Raw genomic sequence first — 17,272 nt, forward strand, 5'->3', positions numbered from 1 at the left:
GACGGGGGCGTGTGCTACCAACCTTGGCGCAGTTCTTGCCACCCGGCTGGGGGCAAGCACCGGCAAAGGAGGGGGAGAAAATTCAAGAAGGAGCCAGCTCATCCCAATCACCATGTATAGAGAGTTGCAACGTCATCCATGACTACAGTGACACCCCTTCCGAAGACGTGTTTACTCCTGAAGAGCAGGCGGTCCTCCACGCCAAAGAGGCGACAAAGGAAGTGCCATTGGAGGAGGTGAACATGAACCTGCGTGGGGGAAAAGTCCTACCTGAACCACTAAAGATCAAGCCAACAAGGGTGCAGAAGCCAACCGCCCCAAAGGAGGCGCCTTTGCAGGTGGAGGAATCTGAACACCAAGTCCAAGAGAAGATGAAGGCACGTGACGTCGACTACAATATCATCGCCCACCTGAAGCGGATCCCTGCACTTTTGAGTGTGCATGATGCGCTCATGATGGTGCCTGACCTTCGCGAAGCCCTTATCAAGGCGCTCCAAGCTCCGGAACTCTATGAGGTGTCCATGGCGAAACACTGTCTTAGCTCCAACCCCTTGTTCGTGAACAAGATCATGTTCGATGAGGAGGATAAGCTCATAGATGATGGTGACCACAACCGGCCACTATATGTGGAAGGTAATATTGGTGTTGCACATCTTAGCAGGGTCCTCATAGACCCAGGGTCTGCTGTGAACATTCTCCCTCTTCGGAGTTTGACGCGGGCAGGTTTCACGGTGGATGACTTGGAGGCTAGAGACGTGATGATCTGCGGCTTTGACAACCAAGGGAAGCCTACGCTAGGTGTCATTACATTGAAGATCCAGATGTCAACTTTTAGCTTCAAGGTGCGGTTCTTCGTCATCGAGGCAAATACCTCCTACTGCGCCCTCCTAGGAATACCATGGATCCACAAGTACCGTGTCATGCCATCCACCCTCCACCAATGCTTTAAGTTCCTCGACGCTAGCGGCACACAGAAGTGCATCATCGGCAACATATCTCCTTATACTGTGCAGGAGTCTCACCATGCAGATGCGAAGTACTACTTCCCCTTCGTAGATATCGACCAGCAATTGGGGCGCACAACACCTCCGGGGGATCTCTTGACCAAACCAAGTTTTGGGCCAGTAGCCGAGATGAAGCTCCCAATGATGCCGAGCTCACCTACCGATGCAAAGGGCTCCTCCTCTGGGAGCCACAGGAACCAAGTCTGTAGGCGGTCATCTTCTTCTGTGCGGTACGACTATGGCCCCTCTTCCCAATTGCAGGTAGGGAGCTCTACTTCGACCTCATGTGCAACAGGATCTTCTATGCCTGGTCCGGTGACCCCGTTACTGTTGAAGGCAAGGTTCCCGACGTCAACACCAATCACGCTGAGGACGGCTACAACAATTTCTCAAGAGGCTACCACTTCTTCATCAACTTTGGTGCACCGAGAGCCCATTTGTTTAACACTTGGAAGCTCTGCAGGTTCCCAGGAAGTCTCCAGGATGCTAACAGGCGGCAATGATGCGCCACCACCCATCACGCTACGAGAACGCAACCCTCGAAAGGAAGAACCTACGCCCATACCGATTGCCGATAGAAGAAGAATAAAAGAAGTGGAGGAAGTCGCAAGGGGAGCTCAAGGCATACAGCCCCCATCGCTCTATGTCTCAGTGACTTCCCCATTGGAGGTTTGCGCAATCCCCAGTTTGTCTGGATCTAGAGTCCAGACCATTTTCTGCAAGGTCCCGTAGGTAAAACAATGTGATTTGTATTTGAATTTCCCCAAACTTGCAGTGATCCAGAGGAGGTACTATCGACAATGAAGGTGGAGCCCAAGATGGTTCGCTTGTTGGAGAAGGCCGGGGTCACTCTTGGGCGGAACAACAGGATGCCTCCACCACCCGCCATATGCGAGGAATGGTGGAGACAAGCGGAATACCTCATCAAGCAAAAAGGAAAAGCTCAACCAAAGTTTGGCCTTGGCTACAACAACCCCGACACCCCCAGCGATGAGGGAAAGCTCAGCTCCATGCCAGCACCACAAGAACCAGAAGATAAAGGGCGGCCGATGCCAGAAAGAGACTTCTACAACACTGGCATGCCTTTTGGGTTGAAGAATGCAGGTGAAACATACCAGCATGCCATGACATGCATCCTTGGCGATCCGATACACCATACGATGGAATGTTGTACTTACGACGTCCCTGCCGATGAAGAGGAGCTCGGTGTCGGAACACGAGTCAACTACCACGCCATGTCCGTCTCATCAAGCGATGAGTCCGACACTTTGTCCGCCGTTCCTCATCAACAGCACTTTGTCAACGGCGAGTCAAGTGATGCAGAGGAACTTAGCTCCACATCAGCACCACGGGAGTTAGAATACGGAGGGCAGCCCACTATCGATGATCTCGTCCAAGTCAACCTTGGAATGGAGGACGACCCACGCCCCACTTTTGTTAGCGCCACGCTGACAGAAAAGGAGCGGGAGGACTACCGAATCTTCTTGATGGAATACCAAGACTGCTTCGCCTGGAGTTACAAGGAGATGCCAGGTTTGGACCCTCGTGTCGCCACGCACAAGTTGGCGATTGACCCACGGTTCCGTCTCATCAAACAGCAACCACGGCGGTTACGTCCGGAACTTTAGGATGATGTCATTAGAGGTCGACAAGTTAATCGCTCCAGGTTTCATCAAGGAGACGAAGTATCCACGGTGGCTCGCCAATATTGTCCCGGTGGAGAAGAAGAATGGGCAGATACGAATCTGCCAGGACTTCCGCGACCTGAATCGGGCTTGCCCAAAGGATGACTTTCCTCTACCAATCCCAGATACCATCATCGACTCCACCACAGGCCATGGCACACTCTCCTTCATGGATGGTTCGTCAGGCTACAACCAGATCAAGATGGATCCCGATGATGCCATTGACACCGCTTTCAGGACCCCGAAGGGAAATTTCTACTACACCGCCATGCCATTCGGACTGAAGAATGCTGGTGCAACTTACCAGCGTGCCATGACATGTGTTCTTGGTGATTTAATCCACCATTCGGTGGAATGCTATGTTGATGACATGCTAGTCAAAACCAAGGATCGCAAGCATCATCAGGAGGATCTTCGAGTTGTCTTCGAGCGGCTACGTCAACATCAACTCAAGATGAACCCGATGAAGTGTGCCTTTGCTGTTCAGTTAGGCCTCTTCCTTGCCTTTGTTGTTCATCACCGAGGCATAGAGATCGAGCCTAAGAAGATCAAGTCCATCCTCGACATGCTGCCGCCTCAAGATCTCAAAGAGTTGAGGTCATTGCAAGGGAAGCTAGCGTACATTAGGCGCTTCATCTCCAACCTCTCCGGACGCATCCAGCCCTTCTCGAGCCTCATGAAGAAAGGAGCTCCATTCGTGTGGGATGAAGGATGCCAACGTGGATTCGATGAAATCAAAAGGTAAATCCTTAATCCACCTGTCTTGGCAGCTCCCGTGAAGGGGCGCCCACTCATTCTATACATTGCGGCACAGCCTACTATGATAGGCGCTTTGTTCGCCCAAAACAATGATGATGGGAAGGAGGTGGCATGTTATTACTTGAGCCGCACCATGGTGGGGGCTGAGCGAAACTACTCTGCTATAGAGAAGTTGTGCTTGGCCCTAATCTTTGCTTTGAAGAAGCTCAGGCACTACACGTTGAAGCATGAAGTCCAGCTCGTCGCAAGGGCGGACCCCGTGAGGTGCGTTTTAAGTCAGCCCGCGCTTATGGGGTGACTTGGAAAATGGGCACTTATCAAGATGGAGTTTGACATCACCTTTGTGCCTCAAAAAGCAATCAAGGGTCAAGCCTTGGCGGAGTTTCTCGCAGCGCAACCAATTCCAGATGGCTCAGAGGCACGAACGGCAACACGTCGTCAAGCTTGTCCAGCATGCGTACAGGATATACGTAGAAATAAGGAAAAAATACATTCATGCGAGCTCTGTTTCTTTATTATTTTCTTTACCTCCAGGTTCCCCAGTGGTGGAGCGTCGGCACCAAGGGAGATGGATGTCTCGTCAGAATTCTTTGAGTTGCGGTTCGGGTAGCTACGCGTAGTCTGTGGCGCTGAGCTATGCGACTTCAGTACGAGCGGCGGGGCACTTGGCAACGGCGGTGACCGGCGTGTGTACTCCACGCCCTTGGAATGGTTTCCCGGCTTGCTTGGAGGTGGTTGAGGAGTTGAGCCGCCTTTGTCGTTCCTGCTACCGCTCGTCGAGCCTTCAACATCTCTCGATCCATACTTCTTTAACTTGTCACACGGTCCCATGGTGTCCTGATGATACGAGTGAAATAACAAATACAAAATTAGCAGGAGACAAAAGATACAAGTGTATCTACTAGTCATGCACACAGAACACGCAAAGTCAAGGTGAGACATTAGCTTCAGAGAAGAAGTAACGAAGGTGTACCTTTTTCTCTTCAGATCGGATGTGTCGTGGGTGATGGTCGAACTTGTGTGCTCTTGGAAGCTACCCAGGGTCTCATCTTTATAGTAGCTTACATGAAACATACATGGCAAGACTTGTGCTAGAGCCTTGATTGGACCGACCGGGAGCTCTGGATTACGTCCAGGATGTTGCTTCCTTATATGAAAAGTTGAAGTAAAATTGCCTTGTACGGATCCGTTCGATGTGCTTGAGATTGAGTATTTCACGGAGCAATTTAATGATTATCTTTGAGAATTTTTCGGCACAGGTAATGTACTTGAGATTGGGCTTATTATCATATGTACGTAGCTTTTGCATGCTCATTCAAAAATTAAAACAGGGTTTTTTTGCATGTACGTGACAAGCTTGCCTTACACTTGTATTTATACACTATATGTACGTATTCGGGTATCTCAGCCGGCCGGCAAGCCCGCGTGTATATATCCGAATACCCGCAATACTCAAACCAGGCATATACGTGTACGTGTACATTAGCCCCTTCCTATACTAGATGGTCTTTGGTTACCTTTTTGCATGCACACGTAAGGTAGCATACATGCATGTATTTTTAGTAGATTATACGCGGCAACCATGTACACATGCATACGTACTTGAGTATTTGCGGGCCGGCCAGCACACACTCGTATTTATCCAACGAGAGGCAGGCCCATCAGCACCCGGCTAATCACATGCATGCAAGATGGTTTCCTTTCTTTTTGCAGGCTCAAACGGAAAGGTGCTAGCAAAAGGAAGGTGTAGAAGCGGCATTAGGATTTACTTAGCTCACGGAGGAGCAATACACGATCGGCGAGTCACCAAAATTTGAAAACGAATACAAAGGAAAGATTACCTGCCGAACGAAGCAAGAGTACGGGCCAAGAAATCTGATTCGTTCCTTCTCACGTTTCCTTTCTTCTGCACCAGTCGGCTGCCTATATATAGAGGCAAGGTCTCAACATTAGGAGGGAAAGGTAGCAAACCCACGAGAGAAATCTCACAACATCTCACGCACGGAGCCGGAGGCATACATCCAGCACCCATCAAGTAGCAGCAAGACCACACAACACCACATCCAGCAAGACGCACGTTGGCAGGAGATCGGCGGCTCGGCGTACCCTCATCCGCGAAAAGAACTCCGATGGCGATGGACGGAAAGGTCATGTTTCCAGAAGGTGAGGCTAATGTCTAATTCTTTTCCTTTGTCTTCCCCTTACATCTAGCATGCATGCACTACATGGAGAGTATGTGCTCATCGCCGAAGACAACGCTTGTTCGATTCCGCCACCGGCACCGGAGAGGACTTCATCGAACAAGGTGACTACACCAACATCACTGGAGTTTGTCTACACCAAGCCCTTCATCGGGTGCGGACGGAGCTCGCCAACGATGGAGCCCAATCACACCCTTCTACAAAGTCACCTTCCTCGGCCCCGTGAGGCAGCACCTTTGTCTTGGCGGACCACCGAATACGGCGTCTGACCAAGACGAGATACGCCCTTCATGGCATAAAGGTTTTGGCGTACAGGCGGCATGATCCTAGTCTCGGCAGACCATCGAATACGGCATCTAGCTGAGACAGGGCATCAGTCACCCCCCTCCATGTCATGTTTCTTCGACCCCGTGATGTGTTTCCCTTGTCTTGGTGGACCACCGAATACGGCGTCCAACCGAGACAAGGAGCACCCTTCGTTGCATAGGTCTCGTCGTCATACAGGCGGCGTGCTCCTTGTCTTAGCAGACCACCGAATACGGCGTCTAGCTGAGACGAGGCATCAACCACGCCCCTCCATGAAGCCATCCTTCTTTAGCACCACAATGTTTTGCCCTTGTCTTGGTGGACCACCGAATACGGTGTCTAGCCGAGACGAGGCGCACCCTTCGTTGCACAAGTCTCATTGTCGTACAGGCGGCGTGCTCCTTGTTTTGGCAGACCACCAAATACGGCGTCTAGCTGAGACGGGGCATCAACCACCCCCCTCCATGTCATCTTTCTTCGGCCCCATGATGTTTGCCCTTGTTTTGGCAGACCACCGAATACGACATCTAGCCAACACAATGCATCCACCACGCCCCTCTAAAACGTTACCTCTCACGGCCTTGTGAGGCGGAGTCGTTGTCTCCGCAGACTGCCGTAATCTCGGCGTCTAGTAGAGACGAGACGCCAATCACACCGGCCATGCCGATGCGAGCGTGTGTTGGTTTTACACCGACAACGGTCTCTATGAAAGAATACTCCCGTGTGGCAACACCTTGCATACCCTGACGAAGCTACTACATCATCAATAAGTTCGAGCCAAGCACGACCCATGCTATTCCAACACCAACTACATCAACGCTGTCAAGACCGACGAGGCGCGACGGCGAGAGCGGACATGGCTAGCACAAAGCCATGTTTTGTGTGGCACATGTACCGACGAGGACACGGGTTTTGCCGCTGCCCACACCTACACACACTATCATCATCATGCATGGAGAATGCGAAGCGAAGACGACGAAGACGACCACACAGCTTAATCGGAGGTATCTCGTGGAGTAACCTGCGGGAGTAATTAACCGGGAGTCTTCCGAGGCCCCGGGAACCAGAGACCGCAATTGCTATAGTCAGGCAGGCCGTGCTAGTAGGCCACGGAGCACTTATTGGGATTGTATTTGTTATCCTTGAGATTAATAAAATACTGTTCCCGTCTCTTTGGTTTCTTTGTGTACAATAGTACACTGGCACGCCCGGATTTTCTTTTCCCCGGCGCATGAGAGAAATCCACACTCCTTCTCTTCCCTTCTCATGAAGTGCTTTAAGGTTTTTCTCGTGTCAAACAATATTCCAAAAATATTCTTTGTAAATTTTCAGGTCATTCTGAGAAGTTTTATTTCTGCCCAAAAATAACACCAAGGGAATTCTGCTGAAAACAGCGTTATTCCGGGTCGGTTCCAGTCAAATCATGCAAATTAGAGTCCAAAACAAGGCAAAAGAATTTGGAAAAGTAGATACGATGGACACGTATCATCCTCGGGCGACCGTTCGAGCACCGGTATGTCAGAAATCAGGTGCTGGAAACTCTAGAGAAACAAAAACGCCACAACGCAGGAATTAGATGCGCAAGAAGTAATTTATGGATGGCCCGACAGGTCAAAAGAAGATTACCTCGACTGGCGGCAAGTCCTTGGCATATGGGGGCACCCTCCTGGCCCCCTAGTGGGTTGTCCTGAGCGCAAGTGATAGCTCTGATCTTGGCGCCCACATCCTTCTTGGCGAGCTCCTCCGGGTGCACCCGAGTGGGGTCACTTGGCCCCTCATACATCCACATGGGATGGGCCCTGTCCTGCAGCGGTTGGATCCATCGACTGAGGAGTGTCTCCAACAGATCCATCCCGTTGATGCCTGCGTTCACCACCCCAACCAGGGCCTGGCCAGGATGCCGACCTCCGTCTTCTCCTCCTTCATCACAGTGAGGGACTCGGGAGCCCTCACCCTCTCTGCCTAGTATGGAGCAAGACCCGACTGGTTATTGGCCTGGGGGACGTCCCTGCAGTAAAACCGGGTTCCCTACCACCCTTTGACGGAGTCGGGGAAACTCATCTTAGGGAAGGCACTATCGTCCCGAAGATGGATCCCCAATCCCCCGCATAGCTGGGTGACGTGGGTCTTTTCACCAGTCGGCGAATCCTTTTCCATGGTCATCGACCGGCATGTGAAGATGTGTTTGAAGAGACCCCAATGCGGGTGGCAGCCAAGAAAGTTTTCACAAAGAGAAATGAAAGCCGAGAGGTAGATGACAAGGTTTGGAGTGAGATGGTGGAGCTGCGCCCCAACGTAATCCAAAAAGTCCCGAAAGAAAGGGTGGGGAGGCATCGAGAAAAATCTCTCGATGTGGGTCACCAGGAGAACGCGCTCGTCCTCCTGCGGCGCCAGCTCGACCTCTCCTGCCTTCAAGCACCTCCATCTGTCCTGCGGGATGAGCCCCTCCGCGGGAAGGTCCTCCAACCACTTGACTGAGATGCTCGAGGAAATCCAATCCCCCGACGCGCCACCTATAGGACCACCAGAGCTCGAGGAAGTGGCCTTCTCGGCCTTCTTCATTTTCTCCTCCTTAGCCATGGAATCCCTCGCCATAGCTTCAAGTGCTCTGGTGCGCTCAGGTGAAGAAGAGAAGCGGAGGAGTCGAGGGAGAAAAGGGGATCTGGATAATTAACCCCAGCCTCCAAACCTCTTATATCTCCGGTTAAACTTGCGCCACGGATCCCCAGCCATAGATCCCTGGATCGACGGCCCCGCTGTTGGAGATATGCCCTAGAGGCAATCATGTATGATGATATTTCCTATGTGTTTATGAATAAAGATAGTCCTTGGACATTATCAATGATGTATATCAGCAAGTACATGACTTGTTTGTGGGATTATGTGTTGCATGATTACTGTCCTAAAAGGTCCCTAGTCGAAAGGGTTGTGTGGACGCGCAGCTGACTAGACTAGCATATGACACGGTCGATGGCTTGGTCTCACCAGCCATGGAGCATTGGATGCTAACCGGATAATATGGACTTGGAGGGATCTGGTTGGATTCGACATAGTCGGACAGACCCAACTAAGAGACGCAGCGATATGTCATCTGTGAGTCTCTAGTACAACATACGTTCTATGTCCTAAGACCTGAGCTGGCGCATATACTCGGGATGGTGACAGACCTGCTTTGGGCCGACCAAACGCTACTCCATGACTGGGTAGTTAAAAAGGTAAGTTTCAGGCTTGTACAGACCCATGTTGCGAGACATGGTCGAGCAAAATGGGATTTGCCCCTCCAATCAGGAGAGATATACTCTGGGCCCCTCGTGTGATCCGACCAGGATAAGCATGGCCATGCGACAAGGACTATGAGATAATCTGATTTGTGCTCGGCATCACTAGAACGAGAAAGAGGTCGGGCTAGCACAAGGATGACAAACTCGCCTTGAGCCCGACAATATATATCGTGTGGAAAAAGGAATGGAAGTATGATGTACAAGTTTGCCTAACCGGCTTCATAGTTTGCTTGGTATTCGGCATGACTTGCTAGGGGCCGCTACCAACCGTGCAGTTCGGAGGTGATCCGAACTGCGACCAAGCCGGCTTGAACCTAAGGGGTTGCGCGCTTAAGGGAAGGAACCTACGAGGTCGGATCCAAGGACACTGGTCGGATGTGATCCGAGCTGTATTTGGATTATGGCCGAGTAGACTTATGGGCTTTAGGACCCGTGTGAGGCCCAAGTGTTGAGCCCCCGACGGACGCCTATATAAAGTGGAGGTGCCGCACACTCATGCAGTTGATCGCTTCGGCGCAGTCACTAGCATTTGCATGTGTTGCGAATATACACCTCCACTCACCGCCAGTTGTGTGATCGGACCTAGCAGTCCGCCGCACGACGTTCCTCCTGCACGTGCGGATACCGTTAGAGGCAGTGCACTTGCGCCGCTCCGGCGAACCTGTATGTGGGAACCGACACCCGGCTATTTGAGGGAGATCGGACGAGGAGGAGACGATCCACGCAGATGCGCTGCCCCAACTCTTCTTCTGCTGCACGGCACTACGCGTCTAGTGGTAACGATCTGTGATCCGTCTCCCATAGCATGTTCCTGGATGTTCTGCGCGTAGGAAATTTTAATTTGCAGTCGACGCACCCTACCGTAGAACCCAACACCCGCAGTGGCAGCTCGCGCAAAGCAACAATGGCACGTGGCCGATTTGGGGGCGACAACCAAGGCATCGTGCCCCTACTTTCCCCACTAACCCATGTCGTTACCGCTTCTGCGCGCGCACACTCAATTTTGAATCCCGTGATTTCCGCGGCGAATCAATCTGATTGATTGTCTGCTGCCCCTTTCCTGAAGGGCATTTGTCAACCCGACTAACCACCCTCCACGGGGACCCATGCACTCGGACACGAAATACACTCGATTGAAGTCACCTTCGGGATTGCTATGAGACGAGCTTGATGCCCTCCACGGGTTAACTTGGCCCTTTCACTAGGCTCCAGGGTGCATGACTCGTAAACTTGGACTCGGAGATGGCCTATGCTGGCATTCCCCTGGGATAAGGAGTGGCATCTCCCCTAAGAGTCAGAACACGCGCCGGCGTCGCCACTTGAGTTGTAATGGCATGTCCACACTCGGACCTCAAGTCTATCTCTCCCGAGAGACAAATGAATGCCACCAGGTTTTCCTCGACGATCAACAACACCCGGTCACCTAGGGAACCCTTTGGTCCAGAATCCGTTGTGTTTTCGTCCAAGGCATAGTAGACTACTATTCGCAAACATATTCCGAGTGCCCCTGAAGCACTCGGACTGAACCGAAAAGCTCAGTGCACCTGCTCTACGAAACCTCAACTGATTCAGGGGGCTAATGATGAGGTCACCTACTACAGGTAGGGTCAAGGACCTATCATCTATGGTCCCCACACTATATTTGGTGGGTCTCTGTACCACATGAGCATTCGGATGCGTATAACTAGAAGATCACTCAGATACCCCGATAGCACTCTGACGTCCACTTTCCAGTCGGCTTCACCACCACCACTCGGACAGAAGAAGATGAAGGGACGATGTGGGACCTGCAACGGTCCAGTACTCTTAAGTCATTCTTTAAGTATAGTCATAGCTATCGTTACCTGTAACTGTTGTAGTTGTCACTATTTATACTTGTAACCATCATAGTTATGAACATTAAACACCCCGGCCACGTGGGAGCGGTGGAAGCTGCGGCGCACTCTATATAAGTCGTCCTCCTCCCGAGCAAGGGTTAAGCAATCTCTGTAATCATACCCCCCCCCCCCCCCCCCAAAGAAAACAAGCCTCAGGGCAAGAGACGTAGGGCTGTTACCTTCTCCGAGAGGGGCCTGAACTCGTAAAACACTGAATGTTACACCTGCGTTGTAGCTAGGCTCTGCCCCTTTTTCCTACCCCTTGTACTCATTGTCAGGATCGTAAACCCTATAGGCCTCGCCTAATAAAAGTGACGATGTTGGTGAACGTAGTACAAAACAAAAAAAATTATGTACTAACGAATACACTGAGATCACTATGAAGATGCATAGCCGTAGATCAATCTTTACCAACAAGAATGAAACGAAGAAGTAGATGTTGCTTTAGATGTGCAGATTTCCGCATGTAGGATAAACCTTCCAGCCACGAGAATTTTCTCGATCTAGGATTGAATGTACGATTCCTCTGTGGTATCCATGCATACCGTGTCCACGGTTCGGCAGCACTTCGTCGTCTAGGACAAAGGTTAACCAGAGGACAAGAGGTGGTGCATAACTACACCCCGTGTTCGTCAAGTTGTCATGCACAACTAATGACGCAGTGGACTGAAAGATGGCTATGGCATGGCGAGCTTTGGGCCGTGTGTGTGTGGGCGTATGGAGCCATGTGTGGCTATTTATGTGGTGTCGATAGACTGAGGGTGGTTGTCGAATGAAGAAATGAAGAATAGTCTGGTTCTCCCCTCTCTCTCTCTCTCTCTCTCTCTCTCTCTCTCTCTCTCTCTCTCTCTCTCTTTGTTCTATGATCTCACCCATTCTCCTTCCTCTCCTTAATCTACCCAACTTTGTTCTATGATCTCACCTACTCTCCTTCCTCTCCTAAACCTACCCAACCACTCCGCCACCGTGCCAAAATCCTATGCACAAAGCTTCAGAAACCAGAGTAACTCTTGTACTCCCTCCGTTCGGAAATAACTGATGAACTAAAACACGTTGGTTATTTCTGAATGGAGGTAACAGCAAGTTAGCTATACAGGGGTGCCTCAAAGCTCAGGTTTGCACACACGCCAAATCATAAAACTTCTATCAGGACTTGGCTCATACATATCTCACAGGGTATTAACAGTAGGCCCGAGTTGCCCAACCTGTCAATCTTCTCGGAGTTTGTGTTTAATTCAGACATAGCAGTAGCATTTTGCTGTTGAGTCCAGCAATTCAAATTGGTCAATATTTGCACATGTTGTGCACAATATAGTACCTCAGCAATTCAGATACAAAGAAAACACACCGGTTACACCAGGCAGCAGCATAGAAGCATGGCATGTCAACTCAGGTAAAACATTTACATCTCTGAACTTGTCATTACAAAATATCATTGTAAGTTCAGGCTTCAGGTGGTGGACAAAAGGATCTTCAAGTCAGCACCTACACTAACATTAGTGAACTCTGTATGCGTGTATATAGCTATTTAGGCATAGCTTGGCATTGCTGCGCTATGCTACACTGGCTGAAAAAGTACCTGTAGAAAGGCAGCTGTGTCTATTTTGTAAACAAACAAAAATGGACTGTTCGACCAGATTATTCAAATGCAACGCAGTCTCAAATGGAGCCTTATTTTCCAGCTGAATTCCGTGGAATCTGTAAGCAGGGGGCAGTACGACCATCCCGATTCTCAAGCTCTTTCTCATCCAGTGGAGTCCGGCGAGCCGATGATGTACATGTAGAGGCATCGAGCCCTGCTGCAATGTCAGCAGCATAGTGTTTCGACAGTCAACGCATAAATCCATGCCGGAAGTCCTAGGAGCTGCTGAGTCTCAATGTCTTTTCAGATGTCTACCTTGTCTTCTTGGAACGCTTTGTATACAAAATCTTTAAAGCGCCTGGAATACTGTTTTGGATCTACTGCTGAAATAGACGTTGGGTCATATTGGAAAGACTTGTATGCATGCTCAAGCTTTTTGCTGATATCATAGTCCTGAAGTATGTCTATAATCCCAAAGTACAATATAACATCGTACAACTCCCCGGTAGGTTCTCCAATAAGTTGTGGTTCACAATCACTCTTTCGAATTGTCAATTCAGCTTTTGTTGGCATGTTCGACCCGAGCTTTATCTTGGACAACCTGTCCACCCAAAGAATGTTAGTTATGCTTGTGTTAGAACACACAAAGCATGAATAGGAATACAACCAAATATCTATACCATATGTATATAGGAAAAGGGGGGGGGGGGGGGGGGGGGGGGTTGACTATGGCTTTTTTTAGGAAAAGATATTAGTTGTTGATAAGCACCATATATCTCCAGCAGTATTTATATATGAAGGGAATGGACAAATGATAGGTTGCAACAAAATATGGCCTCTGTGCGACTTCTAAACCTCATGGGGATTGTGGGGACATACCAACCAGACAAATTGGGGATTTGTTATAGATTAAAATAACGCTCAAGTGAACCAAAGGCTATGGCCTACAGATGTTGCTGCATCCTGGATTGTCCTACAACCTGCTACCTCCTTCCTGCTTTTACTACCTTGCTTATCTTGCCTCTTCTCCCAACGCGCAGAGTTAGTTGAACAATAAACTCAGATCAACGTGAACACCATGGAGGCAAAACTATCTCAATATGATAAGTAGGATATGATTATATTAGCACGTGCATGCATTACAAGTATTGTGAATAAGAGCAACAATGATGGGCTTTAATCAAGTGCCTTATTTGACCTGTTTGGATCAGTATCTCCTCTAGATAGGTGAGGTGATAGGTGGGGTGATGATCCTCTGCTGCTATCACTGTCAAAGGAACCTTCAAACAATGAAGTTTGTAAGGTATACGACAACAATGTCAAAAGTTGTTAAAATGTTTTATTCTTCAAACCAACCTTCAGTCATTATAACTCTTTTGTCTCTAAAATGTACACCCACCAAAAGACTGTAATCCATAATGTTTTCCTGCTCGAGAAAATCGCAATCCTTGTCGACTTGTCTGCTTCAACAGATTTAACTTCTGGATTAGCTGGGGAGTAAAAATGTAAAATGTGATGACCTCTCACTGGTAGTAGCCTCACTCTCACTCACCTCTGGAACTCTTGGTACCAGTGTTTTTGCAATCGAAATATAAAGTTAAGATCAAGGTCTTTTAAAATAGTGTACTCGTCTATTTCTGTCTGTGGCTTGTCAGTCGTACGTCCAAGGGATGAGCCTTTCAAATCAAATCTCCTATGAATAAAGTGATCAGAACAGAACAGATTTCCCATTATGACAAAACGAACCTGGGTAATAGTAACAGCAAACAGATGATCAGGCATACATGACAAGCTTATCAAGTAGATGTAGCATGAAACCAAATATCTTTTAAGTCCTGACCTTCTTTTGGTTAGCTCCGGCTAACTTAACACAATGCAGACCAAAAAACTTGGTGACTAGAGTGTTTTCGAATGACCGGACATGATTGTAGTAAGCTCGAAGCATCTTCAGAAATATCTGCACAACAAAGAAGTGTTCCGTACATTCTGTATAAAACTGTTGGTTGTCTAGGAAGTTAGAAAACATTTAGACAGAGACAACAACCAAGCACAAACCTTTACTTCAGCTTTCTTCATCGTCTTTATCATGTACTGATCATTGCTCGTGAGATAAAAGAAGCTTCCACTCTTACCAGGGGATGATAGCTCCCGGAGAGCCTGGTCGCCACAAAGGGATAACATATAATCTGCTGCATCAACCTTGAACAACCTGCGCAATGTCCTGCAATTCATTTCATGACAAATTGCATGTGAATTGTAACTAAGCATAGATAAACGTTAATTAGAAACTGGAGTGATGACCAACCGGAATACTTGCGGGCAGTAATCTTTCCATCTAAAATCGCAAGAACTGTGTGGAGGGGTGTATTTTGAGCCTTCTGGAGGGAACCTTGTCCATACTTTCTCCTTTGGGTCAAAAGCTGATGACTTCAGATCAAGCGTAATAGGTCCTTGCTTTCCTACTGCGTGTCTGTTCCACGAATAAGATAATAAGCACATGAAAAAAATATGTTAGAAAGACATGGCATTCTGCTATATCGTCAATGAAAAACCACAAAGGGTTGTGCCTCGTTGTGATCCACTATCCTTAGATGAAAATGAAATGTCGTATAACATGATTTTCCATGTGTGGGCTGGGAGAATGGACGTTTGGCTCTCGGCCTCCAGGGAGGCCTTTTTTTTGAAAATTTCAAAATTCAAACTTTTTGGTTTCAAAAAAATCTGAAAAAATCTGTGCAAGTAAACAAGGATGTATGTGTATGTATGTAAAATTTCAGGATGAAATACGTTGAAATGTGACCTATATACAAAAAAGACAAATTCAAGGCCTGGGAGGATGATTAGTATCATGTGTGAAAAAGCCCCAGATTTGTCTTTTTTGCACAGCCCTCATTTCAACGTATTTTGCCCTGAATTTACAGACATGTGTGTTATGCCTCCATGTATATCTGTATTTTTTTCAGAATTTTTGAAACGTAGAAAATATGAAATTTGACGAATTTTGATTTTTTCAAAACCGTTGGAGCTCGGCCTCCAAAGGCAATTTCCGCTATCCAGCCCGAGATGAAGTACAGCTAGAAGCTCCGAGGCGATTAGCATCTCCATAAATTTTCCAGCTTTGTTTCCGGTCGGATGCCTAGTTGGCTACATGGTGCAACCACTCGCGCCATTTGAATGGAACGGCAGATCATTACGAATCTTCTGTCTAAGCCATCAAATTGCAATTAGCCGCCATTAATTCTCGTTTGACCAAGTACAAGGATAAGCATTGGCCGCACTTTCATGTTGGTGGGTGCTCTAGGTGTGGAGCTGTGTTTTTGCACATTGTCTTTTCATTCTTAGTAAATGGGCAAAACGCCTGTCTAGTTTTGAAAGAAAAGAAACACGAATATAGTACTCCCTCCGTTCCGAATTACTTGTCTTCGATTTGTCTAGATACGGGTGTATCTAGCACTAAAATGAGTCTAGATACATCCGTATCTAGACAAATCTAAGACAAGTAATTCCGAACGGAGGGAGTACATTTGTTGGAGCATTGTCTGAAATCTCATGCTTTCTAACATATGCAAACAATTCTGGAAATTGATTGTTCACAGCAGAAGGTGCTTTCTACATATGCAATCAATTTTTGGAAATTGATTGTTCACGGCAGAAGGAGGGGGAAATCAATCTATTTGCCATTCATCTTTCATATAACCGTGATTGTTCTCGAAAAAAGAAGACTTTCATAAACATCTGATTCTTAGACAACCGCAGTTTTCTTTGTATCAAGAACCATGAAGATCAATGTACGAGGGCAGGTAGGGGTACCTGATGCCGAGCTGGAGGTTGAGCATAAGCTCATAGTTCTTGTGACCCTTGGCGATGGTCTCGCCCTGCCGCCGCGCCGCGCGCGACCTGCCGCCGGCGTGCGGCCCCGTCGCCGGCGACGGCGGCGGCAGGCCCCTGCCCTCGCCGGCGTCCTCCACCCTCACCGTCGTGGCGCGCCTCCTCGTCCTCTTCCTCCCCGTCTCCCGCCGCCGACCTGGCACCGTCGCCTCCGCCGAGTCCCCTCCGCCTCCTCCTCCACAATGCCGCACGTGGTGCCCCCATCCAGAGGAGCCCCCTACCCCCTGCAATCTCGGATCTTTTCAAAGTTCTCTCTCTCCTCCCACCCGGAAGTTTTGCTCGGCCTGGACGCCGAGCTCGCGCGCCCGTACGTTCGCTGCCCTACGAGCCGAGGTGTGCTCTTCTGGTCTGTCTCCGCCACGTGCCGTATCACAAGCTTGCAGCGACTGTAGGCCGTAGAAGGATGTCGGAACTACGTACAGACATGTAATCGCCAAACAGTAGCTTCATACTACTCGCACCCGCTTAAGCGACAAGTTCCGTTTCTAAATACTCCTACAAGATTCCGATATAGACTACGTATGAAGCAAAATAAATGAATCTATGCTTTGAAATATATCTATATTCATCCGCATATAGTTTATACTAAAATCTCTAAAAAGACTTAATATAGACTACGTATGAAGCAAAATAAATAGATCTATGCTTTAAAATATATCTATATTCATCCGTATATAGTTTATACTAAA

The 17,272-nt window shown here is 48.6% G+C and overlaps 1 protein-coding gene across 2 annotated transcripts; it reads right to left on the reverse strand.

Annotated features, from left to right (window-relative positions):
- Positions 1-12,502: 12,502 nt before the first annotated feature.
- LOC109753131 (phosphatidylinositol 4-phosphate 5-kinase 4) lies at positions 12,503-16,920 on the reverse strand. 2 transcript variants are annotated; one of them, XM_020312053.4, is made up of 8 exons: positions 16,506-16,920; positions 15,001-15,165; positions 14,751-14,916; positions 14,536-14,652; positions 14,248-14,441; positions 14,052-14,155; positions 13,894-13,975; positions 12,503-13,296 (listed from the first exon to the last, which is right to left on the reverse strand). In XM_020312053.4, exons 1-8 carry the CDS (start codon positions 16,529-16,531, stop codon positions 12,999-13,001), a joined length of 1,152 nt encoding a protein of 383 aa, XP_020167642.1. In that variant the 5' UTR covers positions 16,532-16,920; the 3' UTR covers positions 12,503-12,998. The 2 variants fall into 2 exon arrangements, with proteins under 2 accessions (XP_020167642.1, XP_073352617.1); XM_073496516.1 differs by lacking the exon at positions 13,894-13,975 and having other exon boundaries at positions 13,015-13,296; positions 16,506-16,793.
- Positions 16,921-17,272: the final 352 nt, after the last annotated feature.

Source organism: Aegilops tauschii, chromosome 4 (genome assembly GCF_002575655.3).
Source record: "Aegilops tauschii subsp. strangulata cultivar AL8/78 chromosome 4, Aet v6.0, whole genome shotgun sequence".
Lineage (NCBI taxonomy): Eukaryota > Viridiplantae > Streptophyta > Magnoliopsida > Poales > Poaceae > Aegilops > Aegilops tauschii.

Coding starts and splice junctions, on each gene's coding strand:
- LOC109753131 (XM_020312053.4), bottom strand. CDS start 16,531: ATGCTCAACCTCCAGCTCGGCATCAG. Junction 15,166..16,505: donor AACCTCCAGCTCGGCATCAG/GTACCCCTACCT, acceptor TTCGTGGAACAG/ACACGCAGTAGGAAAGCAAG. Junction 13,297..13,893: donor GGAGATACTGATCCAAACAG/GTCAAATAAGGC, acceptor TTGGGTGGACAG/GTTGTCCAAGATAAAGCTCG.